The 22,050-nt window shown below is 34.7% G+C and overlaps 1 protein-coding gene across 1 annotated transcript in view; it reads left to right on the top strand.

Annotated features, from left to right (window-relative positions):
- Positions 1-17,509, top strand: part of GRIK2 (glutamate ionotropic receptor kainate type subunit 2) — a 442,707-nt gene extending 425,198 nt beyond the window's left edge. Inside the window, exons 15-16 of the mRNA XM_068416353.1 lie at positions 2,369-2,619; positions 17,345-17,509. Coding sequence (XP_068272454.1) covers positions 2,369-2,619; positions 17,345-17,509 — 416 coding nt within the window. The remainder of the gene's footprint in view (positions 1-2,368; positions 2,620-17,344) is intronic.
- The last annotated feature ends 4,541 nt before the right edge of the window (positions 17,510-22,050 follow it).

Genomic DNA, 22,050 nt, shown 5'->3' with positions numbered 1-22,050 from the left:
GAACACATTGATCCTTACTTGTAAGTTTACCATTTTTGAGAAAGATAATAAGGTATAACAAACACAAATATAGCAGTAGAAACACCAAAGGCCCTGTAATCTGTCCACTCCACAACTATTTGTGCAAAGTTTTGCAAATCACCAACAATAAGTTATACTGTTGAACTGAATCACTATTAACTGCATGCTTCTAATACAATCCTTGTAAACTTAACTCATTGTAGATAGTATTAGTCTGTGCTTTATGGCTTCTATCTATGAATTCCTCAGTTAATTCACTTTTTAAGCACTTCAAATGGACTAGAACTATATGCGTACAAATCTAGTCCCTAGAATATATAAAAAATGCATGAAGAATAGTTGGTACTGCCTATACTTAGACCATCAGAAAATATGGAAATGAAATGCAAATCAGTTTAATTAGAAAGCAGCCTGTCAGCTCAGAAGATGGTTTAGACTGGGTCCAAAATTATTTCTCAGAATCTAATGTTATTTAAGTTGTTGTTGTGGTTAAATATTTATAGGCAGTGTAATGCTGAAAATATCCCCAAAAGATTAAAGTATGCACTTACACTTCCCCAGGCTCTTGTGGACTAAACACTTTCCTTCTTCCATCTGACTGAAGAAATCTGTCAAGTATAGGGTTTTGAAGAGTTTCAGCATAATCAGGATGGTCTGAAACAGTGTGACTTAGGTCCCTGCATGCACAAGAGAGTACAGTTTGTTTTCCTTTCTTTCTGCTTCTTGTATGGTCCTGCCTAAACACAGTTTGGCTCCTAGTACAGAACATCATTCTTTCCTAAGTATAGATGATAAAAGCACAAGTTCTTGCAACTTAAACACTTTTAGATCAGCTTTTCCCACCTTTTATTTGGGAATGAAGGAAAAGCCCAGAGTGTTTTGTAATTAATGATCCTTTCTATGTTTTACTTCCATGCTGGCACAGCAACCCTTTGCTATTAGCTTTATTTTTATGATAAGCTCTAGATATGTAAGAAGAAACTGAAGAAATGAAGAATAAATTGAAAGAAATTCCAAAATAAATGTTTTCCAAGAGTGTAGAGCATAAAAAACCCTATCCATGCATTCCTTCAGTTCCTTCACAGCAGATCACAGTACATGAAATAGTCAAATGGGCAGCATCTCTCTAAAAGATGCTGAGAATTTTTTTTAAAAGGTATCAAGTTAATGAAAATGGATTTTATTACTCAGCCAAAGGAAATACTGTAAAAATTATAGCTAGTAAGTAGCATTATTATGACTGAAAGAAAAAGAGGAGGGATTCTTTGTAGAATTGCATTCATATGACACGAAAGAGGGATGCCATGTATTTTAATCTACTCTTTTTTTTTCCCTGAGATTTCTTACCCACTTTAATGAAGAGTTTTTTGTTCGTGTTTTTGAAGGAGGAGAAGAAAAATTATGGCTTTGTTCTCTCTTTAAACATTACACAAATCTTAACATAGAAAGCACTTCTAACTGATGTGATTTACTCTCTAACATTCAGAAAAGAAAACCTTTCTCTATTGGTGTTATTCATTAATTAATGTAGATTTTAAAATACCATTGAAAAGTCCTTATGCACTATATAAAGGAAAAGAGAGCAGATGACCTACAAAGATATGACATTATCCTTTGAACTACCCCTTGAAATACTGAAATGTTCAAAAGCTGCAAAATTATCGTGTCATTTTAAAATACTGAATTATGAGAAGGAAATGCATTAAAATATGAAAATTTACATCCCTGTTATCCAAACATACTTAACCTTATCTTTCTGAGTGCATTACTACCTGTTACTGTTAATAAGTAAGTGTGTGCTTGAAAGGTATCATCTTAAGTGCCTGACAATCTGTCAAATAGAGATAAATTGTTGTTTCTTCTTTTGATAACGTAATAGTATAAAGTGTTCATTACATATCAGACCTTGGATTAACTTTAGGGTAAGAAGCTGTGAAACAACAGCCTATAGATTAATGTATATTAGACTAAATCTACTGCGGCATAATTAAAAGCCTGATGGAAATTGAAAGATGAATACTATTTGGCTGGATATAAGAGTTGGACATGAAGATTTGGGGACTGTGGGACTAAATGTGGACTTGTTGCATCAAGTTGCCTGGCTTACAGGCACCACCAGCTGGATTAAATTTTGTGCATGTATATTTATATGTGTGTGCACATGTGGGTTTGTATTTATATAACCAGTGTGACTGTGGTGAGATGTAAATGGCTTTTTGATAAATGTTATGGTTGTAGAGGATATAGTTTTTCCTGTGACATTATATTACATTTTATTCTCATCAGGAATAACTAACTTTCCTTAAAACATACTCCATGCAATATATGTTCCCTGTGGTCCCTTTAGGTTCTCCATATAGAGACAAGATCACTATAGCAATTCTTCAGCTGCAAGAGGAGGGCAAGCTCCACATGATGAAAGAGAAATGGTGGAGAGGCAATGGCTGCCCAGAGGAGGAAAGTAAAGAGGCCAGTGCTTTGGGAGTTCAAAACATTGGAGGAATCTTCATCGTGTTGGCAGCAGGACTGGTGCTTTCTGTCTTTGTGGCAGTGGGGGAGTTTTTGTACAAATCAAAAAAAAATGCTCAGTTGGAAAAGGTAAATATTGTCTTTTCCTATTTTATTTTATATTTATGGCCTATTTAAATAATATGTTAAGCATTTGGCAGCAAAATATAAGTGATGCATACTGATTGTTTATTGTATAGTACAGTACTTGTATAACAAAGGATCACAGCTAAGTATCCAAAGTTTTACATTTACAGTTTTTAATTTGTCTTCAATGTGTTTAATTATAGCCAGATTTCAGGACAAGTGACTATTTCTCTTCTTATTCAAGCCTGAAAAAAGACAGCTTTTTACTCCTGGAAGTTCACTGCAGTTAATTTTATGGATGAAGAAGAAATCCGAAACTGTAATGGGAAACAAATTAATCTTCTACAGATAATTCTGATTTTCAAAAGACAAACTGTCTGTAGCTCAAAGTTAAAATCTAAAAATGTCTCTATAGAAATGTTCTTTACATAAGTTTATATTTTAAAGTTGTCCTGGTAGCATCTGGAAAAAATTACATCAGCATAATTTTTTTTGATGGGTTTACTACTGATGTCCTGTAATTTCAAACTGACTCAATTTTGAAAATTCTAGTGTTAATTTGCTCTGTACTTGCAATTTATACAACCACAATACTGTAATTGTGCCAACACTAGTAATATCTTGTGAAATTCTTAGTTGGAATTATAATTTTTGCTTAATAAATAAATAAATCTCTCTCTATATATGTGCCCATGTTTAAACCTAAACTCAAACTATATATTTTGTTACTATGACATATTCTGAATTTTAAAAATTGAGAGAAATTGTTGGATTTTACTAGGTCTTTTTCTTTTTTTCTTCTTCTTTTGAGGAGCTTGTGACCTATGGCAGTTTCTGTATTTCTATTTAGTAATTTAATTTGATAAAATCAGTAGTAAATCCCAAAGCTATATATATATAGAGAGAGAGGTATTTTCCAGATGCTACTGGTGAATTTTTGTAACTTGAATTGTTACTAAGAAAATTTACAATTTGTTTTCACTTCTTTTGAGGCAACCTTTTGGTATGCAAGTGTCCTGTTATAAATATATTGTTAAAGAAGCTTTTTTTCTAGTACACACAAAGGCAGTGTGAGGTCACAAGTTCCTAAACACAGTTTGAACATGGGTACATTTTATTAAATTGTTAAAGGACCATTTAGATCCTCTTTTTTTTTTTTATGATATTGCAGGCTGATTCCTTTCTGTTAACATACTATTGGAATGTTATGTTTCTGAAATGAATTTGGTAGGGAAAAGCTACCAGTTACTTAAGTAACCCATATAAGTCTCAACAATTTTTATCCACTTGTAAGGTGGATATGGATTTCCTATGGACATCAGTATAATTTGGTTTAGCTTTTCTAGATTTTTAACAAACACTTGCTTAGAAAAAATAGGACTGTCTTGATAATAAACTTGTAATATGAGTTTAGTGTTTTGCAGGGTGTGAATGCATATCTTACGTGACAATAACAGCATGTTGGAAGTTGTATGAAGAAGCAAACAGAAACTTCTTAATTAAGGACTTCTTTCTCTAAGCCCTATGTGTTGTTTTTTTTTTGGGGGGGGGGGTGGGTTTAGTTTTTTTTTAATTTGTTTCTTTTTTATTTTTGTTTGTTAATGATGGATAGAGATAGCAATGACTGGAGGTGTCTGACCTTTTAACAGTACTTGTACTAGAAAGGTCTCATCATATCATCAGGTACTTTAGAATTGGAATATCATTCTGGCATTTGTGTAATGCTTGTCAACATTTGGAGACAGAGAAGATCAAAGGTCATATTAACAACCAAGGAAACAAAAGAAATCAGATAACTTCAGCTGCTGAATATATAGAGTATCCTAGGATATAAATGAGGAAATTAATATGTGTGTCTGCTTTTTAATGTATGCAAAATATACAGTTGCACTTCTAGTGGGGGGGCAATACAGATTTAAAGTGTATAATCTAGATATGGGTTTTTTTTTAGCATTTTCAATGTCACCCTGGTCCTGGAATGCACATGTAAACAGAGGCATTGGCTGGTGTGAACCTAGTTGGAGGAGTGAAATCTTGAAAGGGGTTGAGCTCAGAAAAGCACCAGACAAAATTGTGTTATTTGCTAAAAAACAATTGCATCTGGTAACCAAAGTGTTTTAGAACATCTATGCTCCTGATGTGCTCAAAAATCCAAAGGAAACATGTGACACTAGCTGTAGTCTTTCTGGGAAGCAGATGTCAATAAGCAGAATACTACACATGAATTCATGCCACCACAACACTTCCCAGACACAGAGAAATTCCTCTTTATTGACAGGTTTCAAAAGCAAAGACAAGTCTGGATGTTATCACAGTCTGACTGTCAGTCACTGACACTTACTATGGCTAGTTTGTTTGAAAAATGAGTGTCCTAATTTACTGAGTATTTTCTAGAAGATCCAGATCTGACGGATGTGAAAAGAACAATATATGGATTCAATTCTGATGTCATTTGTAGCCATTCAAAACTCATTGAGCCATAAGAAGGTCAGAACTAGGTCTGCTTGTGAAAAATTAGCAGATGTACATTTTATTAATTTTGAACTGTTAAGTACTTCAAAAAATGTGAAATGAGACACAAGTCAGCATACCTTAGCTGTTTGTTTCACTAGGGGAGATCAGTATGCTCTAAGATTTAATCTAGTATTTTGTGTTATTGGAAGCCTACTGAAACAATAACACCAACCAAGTATTTCTGGAGTCATACGATCAAATCATAACCTAAACATCAGTTGAATTAGCCTCTCTGAAACAGTTATTTATTTATAATTGATTATAAAAGCAATAAAAACAATAACTAAATTGATACTGGTTTATATTTTACATACGTTTCCTAAGGAAGACAAAACCAACTGAATTTTCCATAGTAAATAATTCACCGCTCAGCTACACAATTAAGTTGAGAAAGATCAGTCTGGACAGTTTATCTCACAAGGTACAATGAATAAGCAGGACTGGACCTAAAGGAGACATCAGTAGCTGTGAATATACATGTGTGTTACATAAAAAACAGTGTTTTATTTAAAACTGCAGATTCTATTGAACAAGAAATTCTGAATGCTGAACTGTGACCTGTATATGAGACTATGTCTTTGAAGATGGCACAAACTTAATTGGTTGACTCTTGCCCAAAATAAATTGTTTACAAAAATTTCAAACACCTTCTGCAAAATGTGCAAACCATGTTTTAGTTTTGATAACGTAAGGATATCAGGAATAGAAATTTCTGATCTTAGCTGGCTCAAAATTTCATGCAGATTTACTGAGCTGCAGAGACTTTAGATTGTGGTAATATTTGATCTTAAACTTCTTCAAAATTAAGTGTGGTTTTGCTACAATTGCCAATAATTCTGAATTTGCTGTCTACCTCACACACACATTTGAGTAATCTGATAACCCGGAGCGTATTTTGAGCTAAATAACTCCTCTAGTCCTACCTAGTACATAGTTTCACAGGTTTTCTTCAGAGGGAGTATTGGGAATGACAAAACATTCTCCTTGTCTGTGGCAGAATTTTGACATTCCAATTGACATAATGGGAAGGGGTAGGAGGAGATGACAGGCAGGAGGCTGTCCTGACTGCATTCCTGCAGAGTAACCACAAGATGGTGCCTTCTAATTTCTCAGAGGGAAATTTAATTGTTACTCTTTAATAGAATTTATGTCACAATGCTCATCTATTTTTTAATTGAAGCCTTTTTAAAAAATCCTAAAGGCTTCTATTCTTTCTTATTGTTTATAATACAAACATCTAATTATGTAATCGGAAACATATTATGAAGCAGACCTTTTTTATCTAGCTAATCTTGACAATAAATGCACAGTCATTTGCATTTTTTAATTGCTTTTGCTGGTGAATGACCAGCTCCCTGATCTTAACAGGTACTCAGAAGGCAGTGAATGAGCAATGTTAGAACCAGAAGCCATTTAAAACAATCACTATGTCCTTTTTTTTATTGATGTGCTTCAATGTGTTATGGATTTATGTCCATTTCATACATTTAGTTTTGTATAGCTGATATTATTATCATAAGGGCCAGGGAGAACATTGATCTTGAAGACCATTAATATTTACCATAATATATTGATGGTTCTCAGTTTGAGAATTTGTTGACCTTTCCTTATATTTTTCTTAAGTTTCTCCGTGATTATTTCCATTTTGATACTACCTTCACATAGTGGTTAGATATTACCACAAATGTCAGCTGTGTGGTAGAAACTATGTGTGCACTGCTGAAAACTTTAGGATGAAATTCACAGTATTGCTGAAGGTAGTGTCAGGAATATATAGAACATTGCTTGTTGTCACCATTGCATATGCTCGTCCTTGTACCTACCCTGGTTATGGTGTCTTTGTAGAAGGTGGCATTGGCTTGAAAAGTTACCTTGAAAAGTGGTTTTATTAATGTAGTGGAGCCACACTCTTCCTAAGAGGCAAGGAGGGGCCAAGGGCTGCTAGGCTGAAAAAGCTGTTGCGCTGTAACAATATACAGTTGACACTACGTCATGATTGTGTTTCTCTCAAATACAGTTTAACTGTTCTTGATTTGTTTACATGAAGTTAGTATAAGTGCTAACATGAGTTTATTTCCCAAGGTCCTTCTACAATCTGTTTGCACCAGGGTAAATGTAACTCATTATGTGTTAGAATGTTTCTTTTTAGGATTGAGGTGAGCAAAGTGCATACCTGTAAATTCCCCTAAATGGAATGGTCTTACAGGAAGAAGTTAATCAATACTGAAATATTGTGGATGCTTCTTTATCAGCATGATATGTAGAAAGTCAGTATTTCCATCTTTGTTTTAATTGCTGTCTTAACAGTGCAAAACAAAATTACCACTAAAATTTCACATGAAAAAATAAAAGATTTTTAGGATACCTTCTTACTTTACCAGAATATTTTATGGTTTTTTTTTCCCCAAATTTTACTAAATTCATTTTCATTAATGTCTTTTTCATTACTTTCTCAAAAAATGCAGTTATGTCTGTGCTATTGGAGTTCAAGAATATTCCTAATAGTTTAATATCAAAAGCCTTTGATATTTGGGACAGTAATTTATAATAGTTTTGGAACAACCCCAAACTAAATCCCAGCCTAGTGATTTTTTTTTCCTTTCCAGGGGGAGGCAAGTTCAAAAGATTTTAAAGTTGAAAAGCTTGTTCCTCAGGCTACAATAAACAAAAGAATGTGGGCATTCTTGGTAAATCAAAGTAAAGCCTTTGGGATTTATATCCCAAGTAACTTTTCTATAACGTACGGTCAGTGATGTAGTCTGTATTGTCATGTCACATTTTGTAATGGAGTAACTTCAGAATTTTTAATGTTGGCTGGGAAAAGCAGCAGCAGCTGTGTCAGCTTATAAAAGGAAATGTTCTTCCAACTTTAGCACATTGCATTCTGCAGATATGCTGTTGAAAAATTGGGAACTTCTGTCATCCTGTACTCCCTTGAGCACTGTATGTGGATGTATAGACTTGTATGGCTAATTTCTGTGTGTTTAAGTGTACAGACTACTTGAAGTTGAGGTATTAATTATAATTAAATGCCCTCTTGGAAACCACCTAATTATATATTAGAGGATATTTTCTAATGGAAGGAACTGTTACAAAAAACAACAAAACAAAACAAAAACCCCCCAAACCAAAATCAAGCCCACAAACACCCCCCCCTCCTCCCCCTTCACAGAATATATATATGAAAAGACAGAAATGGAAAAAGTGGACAAATGCAATTTGACTGACTGTGACATTTTAGAAATCATTTACAAACAATAAAACATTAAAAACAAGATCTCTTTTTGATTTTTGATGGCAGCTCAACGAATAGCTATTTGGTAATGGACCTTGCTTCAGAGGTATTTTAAATTTCTTAATTTGTATCATTCAAGAAACAAAGAACAGAAAGATTAGAAATAGATATAAAGCTGACAATTGCACTAGTAGAAAGGTAGGAATATGATTTCCAGAGGCTCACTATTGCTCCATAGATATTCACTTGAAGCTCAGGGCTTGAATGACAGGTTCGAGTTATGGAATATTTTATGTTTGACAAGAATTTAAAGTTGTATAAAAATTTTTTTTAACACCCTACATGTCATGCATTTTATAGCAAGTATAGTTCACTTTCACTCATCAGTAGGAAGAAGAAACATTCACATTATATAATTATTGGCTTTTCTGAAAAAAATATTTTCTTCCTTCTCAAGGAATAAAATGTCAGATTATAGAACATTCATGTCTTTCTAATAATTTTTCATTGTCTTCCCCTAAATATTACTTCAACATGCCATCTATACAAATATTTTAATATATAAATATTAATTTTTGCATTTTGAATTAATCAGATATTGTTAAGTGTAGTACTAAACACAGTTTAGTTCATCTGATTTAGATTACTTTGACTTTTGTATAAACCAGCAAAGTACCAACAAGCACTTCCAGCTGCCTTTTAGATTGAGAAAATATCATGGACTGCCAGATGAAACCATGCAATTATATAGAAAAGGATGCTAACCATTTTGATATTATGCGGTGCAATATGACTATAACAGTGTTTCCAAAACAGTAGAAACTGTTGGCATTAAATTAACACTAATAGTCTCTCTCTGTTCAATATGACTTGAGGTCATGCTAAATTTTATATTAAGTTTATACTATCACACTGAACTATAAAACTAGTATAAATTTTTGCAGTGAGTAATGTACAGTAGACTTTAGCTCAGCAAACTTTAAAAAAAGCTGTTTTCATACAGCTAAACTCAGGTAAGAAAGGTTGCATTTATTTTCTAAAATGTCTCTGTAAAATTGAATATTTATTTTCAAATTAAAGAACATGGTGTTATATACAGTATTTTAATCCAGATAGATTCATATTCCAAAGTATTATTTACATATCATCATCACTTCCCTTCACCATGCCTGAAGATCAACAAACCTGACCTTCCTTGGATGAACAGAGAATAAATTTAGATCTAGGATCAAATTTAGCAGATGAATGAACTTTCACATCTAGTGGCTGAGAATGCAAGATCTCAGGTGACTCACTTCAGTGCAGTCAGGTTCATCTCTGCTGAAAGGCAGAGAAATACCCCGCACAGCTGTGTTCGTAACATACAGAATCATTAAAATGTTACATTGTATATCATTCTAAATCAGATAGATAGTACCATATATTCTGTTATTTATTTACTCAGCGGGAGCTAAGTGCTGAAGTGCTATGAACTGCTGTCAGTACTTATTAAACACCTGGCAGTCATTTGTAGCCCTTGTCCAGGGACACTGGACTGCAGGATATGTTCTGGAAGAAGACCTGGACAGGTGTGGTAAGCTTCACACCAGTAAAAATTATTGCCACTGACTGAAACAAAAGTGACAAATAGTCATTATCACCATTGATCCAATTTGAAAACCCAGAACCAGACTTAGGAACCTGGAGAAATCTGAGACTGTAATCCTCTTTCAAAAGAGGTGGAACTGAATAATGAAGGTAGATAACATCTTCTGAATGATTCCCTTTACTTATCCAACACAGCACCTGTCTCCCTGGGATTAAGTTGCCATCATACCCCTATTTCAGCCAGGTACTGGAAGCACAAAATGACTGCACCATCCTGGTCTGACAAGAGAGTAGGACTGTGTATCGTCTGCATGCCGATGACACCACAGCCCAAATTATTTCATTATCTCCTCAGTGGCCTCATATACATGTTGAAAGGAGAGATGACAGGATGAAATCTTGTGGAATCCTGCATGACAGAGAGCCCTCGGGGCTGATGAGCAATTGCCCTATGCCATCCTCTGGGATTTCTCTGAAAGGAAAGAGTGGAACCACACAAGTGCAATCCTATCTGCCCCAGCCTAGGTCCACAGGTGAGTCAGAAAAACATCATGGTCAGTGCGATGGCCAGAAAGGCTGCTGACTGAACTAAACAAAGCCACCTTTGAAAAAGCTTTCTGCACTGATAGGAGTTCCCCATCAGTCACAGGAACTAGTGTAGCTGTCAGGTTGCACTCAGACTGGAAACCATGTTAAATAGTTACAGAAGACTTTAAATGGACTCAGAGTTACTTTACCAGAAGTCTCTGTCATCCACCAAAGTGCATTTTGCTTTGTCAGGAAATAAATTTCAGAATTTGAGAGTGGCTGAATTGGTTTTTTGGACACAAATTGATAATTTATTTAAGGCAAGCTGGAATCTTACTGTCCCACTGGGAGACACTAACAATCTATTCTAGAAGTTGCCTGCAATGAAGTCCTGTATGTCATCTAAGTTCATTGCATAACTCTCAAACTCAGTGAGTACTTCAGCCCATGGAAGATTATTTCAGTGTTGTTTTGTTAGAGGAAGGGTCAGTCCCATCAGATTCTTATTGATCCTCTCCATCAAATAGCTAGAAAAGTCCTTGAAACAATCAGAATTCAATTCAGTTACAAGGTGAAGCACCTAATGCTTCACCAAGTTGTCTGGAACAACTCTACTGGTCTTGACCTTGCTCTTCACCACTATGGCGGAAGCAAAGCTTAATTTATGCAACTAAAATTTTTATTTTGCTTGATAATATTGTCTTTATTTGAGTAGGTGATAAAATCTCCCATACATTTTGGCCTGAAAATAACTTCCAAAAATGTCTGCTCGTTTTACTTCTACCAAAAAAAGCAATAATTATTAAATCTGAAATTGAGAATATATTGGTGATGTGTTTAGCTAATTGATGTGAACTTAGGCTGCAGTGTACTTGTGCATTATACTTGCTATGGATGGAAAATGTACTACATCAGAAAAGTCTGTGGCAAAATATTTTTAATGTAACCATATTATGTATATATAGGTATATACGTATGTACATATATGTATGTGTACAACCTTCGATCAACAATCATGTCTAAGACTAGGTACATAACTAAGCAACCTAAAAATCTGATCATTACAAGTACACTTTAACTTCTTTTGAAATGGTAATGCTTCAATGACAATGAAATATTATTTCTCTTTTTCTGAGGTTATGTTCATTCCATTAATTGTTCATCTCTGTGATCATAAGTCAACACTTTGCTAGGATTTATATTTCTGCCTAGGGGGTTTAAGATTGACAGGTTTTCCATATACACATTCAAAATCCCTGGAGGAGTGGCATATGGAAGCAGAAACTGATTAGGAGGGAGAGTCAGTGTAGGGCTGTGCATTCATTCTCAGCTAACTTCAAAAAGATGAAAACCAGTTTGATTGATATATCCTACTAGATGCTAGAACACTGACCCACAACATAACAAGGCAATGCAGAATTCCTGCTGTTAATGTTTTAAGAAAATTAAACAAGGCTTCAAATAATGTCTCTCACACAAGACTGGAAGTAATGAACTTCTGAGTAAATCTTATAGTTTTTCATTGAATGTTGACAGTGAACTTTATATTAACTGCATCAAAGAGGGAAAAAAAATGTAAAACAGTAAGGGATTGGAGATTTTTGTATTTAAAACACATTTAATATTATTCACTTAAATCACAATGTTAAGAGTGGTGCAGGCATGCCATTCCCATCTTCCTGTTGCTCTTTTTAGGTTGTTAAAAGCAAAATCTATGATGATAATCTCATAATTCTGTGTCTAACAAAAGGCAATATGATTTCTAATTACTTTTCTAAATTCCTATAAAGCAATAAAATGAAAACAGTTTAAACATTTTCTAGCTTTCATATTAATACATACATGCAAAGACACATTTTTTTCTCAGGCAGTAAAGGCATGCACGAGCTGTCTAAATAGATTCTAAACAGTGGTAACGTCACAAAATTATTATCTTGATTGTACACGACTTGTGAGCTGCCAACTATGCAAAGAATGAAAGAGGTATCAGTTAATTCTTTACTCTTAAGGAGATGAGCTATTTCAAAATTGCTTTGTGTTAAAAGGCTAAGAACTACATTTCTGATGAAAATTTTCTTTTGTACACTTGAACTCCCCACTTAGAATTGCAGCTGTTTTTTCCAATGTTTTAAAGTGATGGTTTTGCTGCAACAAAACAGTTGCACTTAACTGTACTATTGTTTAGAGAACTTTATGCCTTCCTTCAACTCTTCTACTACTTGATTATATCTAAGATGACTTGGAGGCAGCATTTACTTTCTGGTAACATTTGAGAAGACAACTTAAGATTTTGTAAGGGTTGGTGAAAAATCAATAATAACTGATGTTCTGATAACACGCCTGCAGTGTGGAAGGTAAGTTGGGGGCAAAAGGTTATTTTCTTCGAATTAAGTGGAGAGTCTTGTAATATATACTAAAAGTGCTCAATTTCATGATGGACAACAGTTTTGAAATATAGCCTGTAAGTTCTGTAAACATTTCACTGTTTTTCCCTAACAATCTGAATGGTCAATTGAATTCAGAATCAAGGCATTGGATTATATTTTCTAAAATCATATCTGAAAAGGTCATTTTATCTGTTACAAAAAAAGTATTCTAGAGCTCCTTCTTCTTTTCATGTCTTATTGTTCCAAAAGTTGTATCCTAACAGTGAAAGAACACAAAGTTTAACTGTACAGAAAATGGAGACTGTATACAGATTGGAATTGAAATGAGACAAGAAAAGAATTTCTGTTAAAGAAAAGATCAAACATAAAGTAATCCTTTGTCAACCTTTTTTGAACATGATTTTGCAATATGTGGGAAAACTCTTCCTCATTTTTCTCAGATAGAACCCAAAGAATAATAGGATCCAGGTCATGAACTTTTACATAGCCTTGAATTAATCTTTCTCTTGAATTAATATTTCTCTTATTCAGTGCTCAGTTACCAAAACAAAGGTACTGTCTGGGAACTAATACTGTTTACAGTTTTCAGACATTCAATATTTTAAAATATGTAGCATACACAAAAAACTTAGTAAATCAAGTAATTAAATCATATTTTTAAGACAATACACGTAGATAAGTTCCCATGAACACAATTTACACAAAATAATTTGAAAACACAGAATGGAAGGATTTTCTAGATGAAATAACCATCTCAAAATTGCGTTAACTGCCTTTTTAAGACTGTCAGTCTTGCCAAAGTTTCTCATTTAATGAGTTTTCAGATCCAGGTAAAATTCTGAGCTAAAATGTGTTGACTAGTTTCTTGAGATCTCATTTTCAGGATATTTCAGAATGCTGGCATTAAGTGCATGTACGTTCTTACCTCTTGGCTATTGATTGTAATCCTGTTCCTACTGACAGTCCCTAAAAATTTACACCCTTTGGTAAGTGTTTGCAGTCTTTGCAAAAGGTTTTGGTGGATTGATGCATCTTGAAAAGGATTCACTCTGTTTCGGCACTCTTGTTAGATGTCTTGGCAAAAAAAGACAAGGGACAATCTTGAAAGTGTTAAGAATTAACAGTAAATTAAATTAAATTTAGAAGGATTTTGTTCCTCAGAATGTTTCAGTTAGGCCTTTGATTCCAGAGGTGAAAGCTGTATAATGGCTGGAGGTGGTGTAACGCTGAGTTGTAGCATTTACCTCTTGATGGATTCCCTGTGAAATTCCTGAGTTATGTGCTAGGTTCCCCACATAGTGAAAATGCCAAGATCTGCAAGACTTAGCAATTTAGCCTGTAAGGCATTAGGGAATACTAAATTAAATCTTGCTCTTTTGAAAAACCTCAGGGCTAATTTCAGATTCATAATCATAACTGTGGTTCTGATGTTAAGCAACAGCACTTTCTTAAAAAAAGACATAGTCTAAGAGAATTGAATATTTTGTTTCGAAGCACAGCTGAATAAGAAGGAGGTACAGTTTCCTGCTTTCTATACAATGCTAAGCAAAGATACCTTATGCATCAAGATCTGACATATTACAGCTCAGACCATTCAATTCGAAATTTTGCTCACCTCATTCACACAATGAAAGCCGTAAGTTCTGTCTTGAATGTCAATCCAGTGCATCGGAACTTTTTAAAAAGGGATTGCTAATAAGTGCCCATTGCAGAAGTCACTCCAAGTAGCCAGATAGAAATGACAAATTTTGTCTTGAGCTTTGGCTGCTGAAGGAATTGTGCTTGTCTCTGCACCAGAGAGATATACCTCTCTCTCCTTTGGATTCACAACTTAAACTTTTCTTATTTGTAGGTGGCTAAACCCTTCCTATCATAAGTTGAGTAGGTGTCATTTTTTATTTCAAATTCATCAGGAGAAAGGAATATTTGAAAGGAAGATTATCACAGCCAGAGTAAGATTACTCTTTCCTTCCCACCTTTCTATTCCCCTATTTATGGAAAGGATTAGAGATGAGGGCATTTGTTCAGGATTTGGGGGATTCGGGTTCAGTTCTAACCCTGGACTGAGATGACTCGTGTTTGCACCTTTTTGCACCAAACAGAATTTTACATAAAGTTATTGAAGTCATCACTGAAACAGGAACTACCACTGAAGCCTTTCCTCTGCCACTGTGTAATCCCTAATCTACAGAACAGCCCACGTTCTCCATCTCTATCTTTCTCCCTCTCTGCCTCTGTTAACTGCTTCCCTACAATCCGGAACAGGATCAGTAGGTGGAAACTGCAAGCGTTTTTACCTTGAAATGATCTAATGCCTGTAGGTTACAGCCCTTTGCTGAGACACTGAAGTTTAAATCTCCTCTGGCAGAAGACACTATTGAATTGACATTCTCAAATGTGTGTCACATTCAGCTCTAATACTCCAGCTGATGAATGGCTGAACAGAAGAAAGTTTTAATGTCTGCCATGTGTTCTTCTCTAGCAGTTGCTACTTTTCTTGAGGAACTTGATTTGTTAGGTCCTTTCAGAGCACATCTACTGAATCTATGACCTTATGCATGGAGAACTTGAGTGTGAATTCTGATGGTATCCAGGACTAAGCCAAACACCAATGTGTTTAGCAGAATTTCTACTGACTATGGCCAAATGACAAACCTGTAAAGTTTAATGTGGAAAACTGAGTGCCTTACTGCTTAAGAGTGCCTTTAGCCCTGGAGGTTGGAAGCTGAATGCAGATTCTGATAAACAGTTTCATTTTAGGCTCCCAAAGAACTAGGTGAGGTGAGGTGCTTAAATATTTTCTGGATCTAATCTCCAAACCCTAGGTTTGTATGAATAATGGAGATGTAAGAGTTTATAAATAAAGCAGAGTTCTTGATTTGGGAGATAAATTAGACAACTATATATTGACTGATGATCTACCACTAATCACACAAAATCAAACAAGGATAGAATCATAGAATCATAGAATGGTTTGGATTGGAAGGGACATTAAAGATCATCTAGTTCCAACACCCCTGCCATGGGCAGGGATACCTTTCACTAGACCAGGTTTCTCAAAGCCCCATCCAACCTGGCCTTGAACACTTCCAGGGAGGGGGCATCCACAACTTCTCTGGGCAACATGTGCCAGTGTCTCACCACCCTCACAGTCAAGAATTTCTTCCTAATATCTTGTCTAAATCTACCCTCTTTCAGTTTAAAACCATTACCCCTCACCCTATCACTACATGCCCCTGTAAAAAGTAACTTTCCAGCTTTCCTATAGGCCCCCTTCAAGTACTGGAAGGCTGCTAGAAGGTCTCCCTGGAGCCTTAAAAGGCTGCTATAAGGTCTCCCAGGAGTCTCCCCAGATCAAGAGATATTTACAGTAATTCCAGTTGCTCTGTCTTTTTTATTTTTTCCTTTTTCCACATCATCTCTCTGGACTGGAGATTAGTTATTAAGAAAGCAAAATGCAAAGGGCAAGATTATACCTCAAATTTGCTTTAGGGGAGAGCAATTGTCAGAGGCTTGTCATAACATCTCAGGCTCTGGGATATGTTATTTAGTTAACACATTTCTCCATTAGCTAGAAAACATTTACGTTAAATTATATTACGAAAGTGGTTAATTCACAGACCCCAAAACTGAGACTCCTCTTTCTTACTTCCATATTTCTTCCATACTCCAGTTCTCACACTGAGGAGAACCTAATTCCTCATCACACTGTTAGCAGTTGAGAATTCAGTCAGACTGAGGGAATAAGGGAGATTTTATTTTGCTTTTGAAATTTCTTGCACTGTAAAATGGAAAAAGGGCTTTGAGGATCTAGCTTTTGATGAGAACATAATAGACTTTTTCTAATAATATGATCTTCATAAAGATCAATGATACTGAATATTTTTTGCAAATATATATTCCACAAATGATAGTTAGTATTGGAAGAATTGTTTAGATACAGAAGATATTAAAAATAATGGAATAGGTATTTGTTTTCAGTAATGCATTTTAACAGTATTTAAACATTAATTTAGGTAAACTACCTACATTAAGGCTTGTTGTTTTGTTAAGGAACAGCTGTTTAAATCATATAGAAATGAAATGTATTATTTTGAAATACAGGCAAGGAGATTTTACTGAGTACCTAGTATACATGTTACATTTAGATGGTATCTTGTAAGGCTAAACTATGTTAACAGAACATCTGTTTGAAATATTTTTATGTATCATATGCATCCATAGTCAATAGCTGCCAGACAACTAATTGTAGAGATAAGGTGTTTTTTTTTACTGAATCATCACAGCTTGATAAGTCATTTTAATTATTATGTGTTGCATATTTATAAGAGCAATTTGTTATGAGCTCCAGGCTGAGACAAAGCGAACTTACAGGACTGACAAGGCTGTGCCAATAGAGTGAATCTACTTCTAGACATTGCAGATAGACATTTCTTACAGATGTTTTTTTTTCTTCTTCCTCTATTTCCCTCTGTAGAGGTCCTTCTGTAGTGCCATGGTAGAGGAGCTAAGGATGTCTCTGAAGTGTCAGCGTCGATTAAAACACAAGCCACAGGCCCCTGTTATTGTGAAAACAGAAGAAGTTATCAACATGCATACGTTTAACGACAGAAGGTTGCCGGGTAAAGAAACCATGGCGTAGAGCTGGGAAGCCAAATACCCCAAGCACAAACTGTCATCTTTTTTCCAAACAACCTTGCGAGAATGTTTCCTGTGGAAATATGCAACCTGTGCAAAATAAAATGAGTTACCTCATGCCGCTGTGTCTATGAACTAGAGACTCTGTGATCTCAGCAGTTGCAATGGCCAGACTCGAATCACAAGCATCATGGATCCACCAAGTTATGCGGGGTTACACTGTTCGTCATGATTTCCACCATTCTGAATGAATGAATATTCCATATAAGTTTTGTGGCTGGTTTCAAATGCAGTCTCAGTGAGAAATTACAGGTTCCTTTTGAAGTTCAACGGTTGCTAGGCGATGGAGAATAAATGTCCTAGACGATACTAACCACAGAAGGAGTCTAGTAAAAGTAATATCTCAGAACTGTAGTGCAACAAGAAACTGTGTGTTCCTCTGAACTTTCAAGCATAGAAGAGTTGGTAACTGCTGGTAGGCTGAAACTACCATCTGGACAGGCAATATGAGCTTCCTGGATGGGAGAAATGTTAAAAGTGAAGAAATATGAATCCCATGAATAGAAGGATAAATATGAGGATGCTCACCTGCTTTTTGGACTGTCTGTGTCACTGAACTAAGTAAATAAATAATAATTTTAAAAAAATCAGTAACGTAAATTTACCTGGGCTGGAACTTTGATCTAAAAAACCAACAAAAAATCCATAATTTTGACCCGATTTTTAGATGAATGAAAGTTTCCTTAGTACAAAGGAATGTGTCTTACAACCTTTACATATAAGAAATTACTTTTTTTCTTTAACTGTGAAAAGAGGGAGGGGGGTGGGAAGCAGTGTATTTCACATATAGAGGGCTTGCATTTTAGCCTGAATGGATTTTGAAACCCTTGTTCCTGCTACTAATTGAACTCAATGGAGCCTGTGCAATTCTCGCTAATATTGGAAGTAGGATCGGTCACCTAAAAGAAGTGAATGTGGAGAACTTTAAGGAGGACTGCATTTTTCAATACAGTCACAGTACTAAATGAACAAAATTCTTGAGCAGTTTTTTTTTTTCCAAAAAAAAGTGTTCAGGTTTATTTGTGGAAATGCAAGATTTCTATGAAAATAGTTTTTGTATGGAAATTTTTGTAATACTTTTTATCAACAAAATAAGAACATGTGTTTCTGTCAGGGGTGTGATGCCAAGCATGAATGGTAGTGCGTGTGCACCACCAACGTTTGGTGAAAACTATTTTTATCAAGAAAAAGGAATCTTAGAAGAGACATATTTTCAAGTTAGATAATATAAAAACTAGGTGCACTACCACCACTGCTTACCATGCTACACCCCTGGTTTCCACTAGGCTGATAACATGCTGTCATGAACAATTGTGTGTAAATGGTAAAAGACACAGACTTCTTGACCACATTGTGAAAACAGTTAAAGTGCACTCAGTTTGCTGTTTGAATTTAATGCACAAAATTAAAAAAAAAAAAGCTATTTCAAATTATGTCACTTTTAGTTGTTTTGTTTTTGCTGTGTGATATGAGCAACATATATACAGTACTTTGTGCCAGTACTGGTACTTAGCCTCAGCTTAATGCCCTGTCCTGCTGATTCTTGCCACTAAACATGCGGCCAGAGAGTTTTTCTGAGAGAGGTCAGTACAGCACATTGTGATAAGTTTTTGCAGGATCTGGCTCTTAGCTACTTCAAAGCTAATTTGTATATCCTGACTGTGGTGAGTTCCTGGACATAACATTTTGAAATACTGCCCTACAGATACTGAATCTTGCACCTCCATCTACTGTAAATTTATTTGTATATCAACCAAAAATGTATAGGATGGGCTATGCAGGAATCTTATGTCAACCAAAAAAGATTATGAAGACGGGCTTTATATGTAAAATAATTCATTTAACTAATTTAAAAAAAACCTTTAAAATTATAATAGATAATCAGTCATTGGTGAGTAATCAGATTATTTGTTTACTGGGGCTTAATTTAATTTTATAATAATCTTTCTAGCACAGGAGTATAAAATATATCATCTAAATTGTAGAAATTATATAATGAAATTTAGAGGGAAGGGGGAGGTACCCTGTTCTCATAAATCTTCATAGAGACTGAGCTGGCCATTTCCATTGTGAATAGGGACTGAGAAAGCAAATTCTCTTATATTTGTGAGAGTTTCATCCCAATTTATGTGATAATAAAGAACAGGTTATCTTTGTTATCAGCAAAGATTCTGAAAATTAGTATACTTACTTAATATATAGTTAACTTCAAGTTAATTCTTTAAAATATACAGGGGAAGAAAGTAACTGTTATACAACACAATGAAAAATCCTAATTATGATGGTCTGGAATGGAAAAAAAATTGGCTATTGGATTTGATTGATGATTTACAGTAAAATTTGTAAAATCATGTAATAAAATACTGTATTATATTCAAACAAACCTTTCTTTTCTCCATTAAGGGTGTTGAACTAAGTAGGATTCCATTCTCACCTTGATGCACATGACTAATTCTCATTAAGCTTTATATGAGCCAAAGTAAGTGTGAATGCAGAATATGTCCCAAATATTTTATTGGGTCAAAGTCTCACAAAAAAACAAAAGTCCTAACACAGAAGCAGTGTGGCTTAATTAAGATTTCAGTGAGAATTTCAGCCTTCCATTATTTGTATTTAAAATCAAGACTAGAAATGTATGGCTCCACAGATTCATATTAGAATGACTTTTTTAAAAAATTGTACACTAATTCATGCTGTTACTTTGTTGTGCATTAGTAATTATTTCTGTATTTTTCACAGAGAATTAAGACATTTAAGGAAAACTTACTAACAAAGAGTTGACCCCCAAAGTAGTAGAAAATACTACTGGTAGTTTTGTACTCCAAAAAGTTCAATGGTTCATTTTTCTTACACTGTTGTGAAGGAAATACTCTATTCTGAAAAAATGTCCTCATTTTGAAAGGCCTCTGAATGGCTAGTCCCTAATTCCTAAATTGTCACGTAGTATAAATTTCTACAATGTCATTAAAATCAATGGAACTACACCAGCTAAAATCAAGTATCTATCTGGCCCATGAAGATTCAGAATCTGTACATAACTGCTTTATGTGGTTTCATAGAATAGATCAATTAGTCTGTTGATTTCCCAGGACAGGATGAGGGACCTTGAATGGCACTCTACAGAAGACTTTTAAAGCAATTATAACTCGGCTATATGGTGCTACCTGGTGGATGACAATTGGAGGTAAAAACTGAACAGGACTATTTTTTTTTTAACTGTATCTGTTTCAAGGAAGATAGACATCTATAATCTTTAAGGATTCTCAAGACATGCAATTTCGATCTTCAGGTTGCCTCAGCATGGTTATATAGCAATAGATAAGTATGTGGATATTACAGAACAAATGACAAAAAACCCTTTATTTTTTTGATAAATGTAATTTGTGAAGGACTGGTAGTGAAAATTCTGAGCCAAATAGTTGCATGAAATCAAGAGTTATGTGGTTTTTATAGTGAATGAGGATTTGGCCGATTATAAGCATCAGCAGGCCATTTCATAGTGTTCTCCTACTACATAACCACAAATGCAAACATATCCAGGGAGTATCTGGCAGGTTTTGTATGAGATATTACTTTCTGAAGTTTCTATCTCAATTTTCAGTTGATGCATTTGGTATAGGTTTGAAAGAATCTTTTCTTTCATGTTTATATTATTTGAGGCTCTGTGCAATAATCTTTCCTGGTTTCATCCATAGAGTCTTCCAAAAAAACAAAATAACACTGTTTAGCCCTGCTACACTAACTAGTTAATATTTCAGAATGGAAAAGACAGAATTTATGAAGAAAAAAAATCCCGCCAAAATCCAAAGTCTCAAGCAGAAGTAGGAGAAATGCCCCGATATCCTACAAAATCAAAATGTTTTCATGGAAAAGGAGTCATGAGGAGAGATAATGGCATACAAAGAGGTAAAAGATAATGCTGTAAAATAATTTTTGTGTTATTATTATATTAAGGATATTAAAAAATATTTAAAGTACTTTAGACACAACTTCAGTTACTCTTCAAATACATTAGAGTCTGCAAATACATCAACAATCACAAAATATGATTGAAATGCCCACTACTTTGAAAGCAGTATCAAAACCCCTACTTCAGAAGAACTAAGATTTTGTCCAATACATCCCCAAATGTGTACTGATACAATATTAAGGGCCTCAGCCAAATATGTCCTGATACAATATTAAAGGCAAAATAAGATACCAGCCTGCATTTAGGTATACAGGAGCAATTGTGCTTTTTGTTATATTTTCAAAGATGTGTAGGAAAAGAAAGGGTCGCTGAGGTTGACTTGTCTGACATCCAAGATCATTGCTTTCCAACCTCAAATATGTTAGTGTCCTGTTCCCTTCCAGTCTTGCATCTCTGCCTTCCTACAATCACCTCTGACATTTTCAAATTTATTTTCAAAACCCTTTTCTTCTGGCGTTCCTATAAAATGTAGTTCTAATTAAAAACAAAGATACTCAAGCACTTCATCTCCCCAG

The sequence above is a fragment of the Nyctibius grandis genome, chromosome 1 (genome assembly GCF_013368605.1).
Source record: "Nyctibius grandis isolate bNycGra1 chromosome 1, bNycGra1.pri, whole genome shotgun sequence".
Taxonomy (NCBI): Eukaryota; Metazoa; Chordata; class Aves; order Nyctibiiformes; family Nyctibiidae; genus Nyctibius; species Nyctibius grandis.
This window is presented reverse-complemented; position numbering and strand designations above follow the sequence as displayed.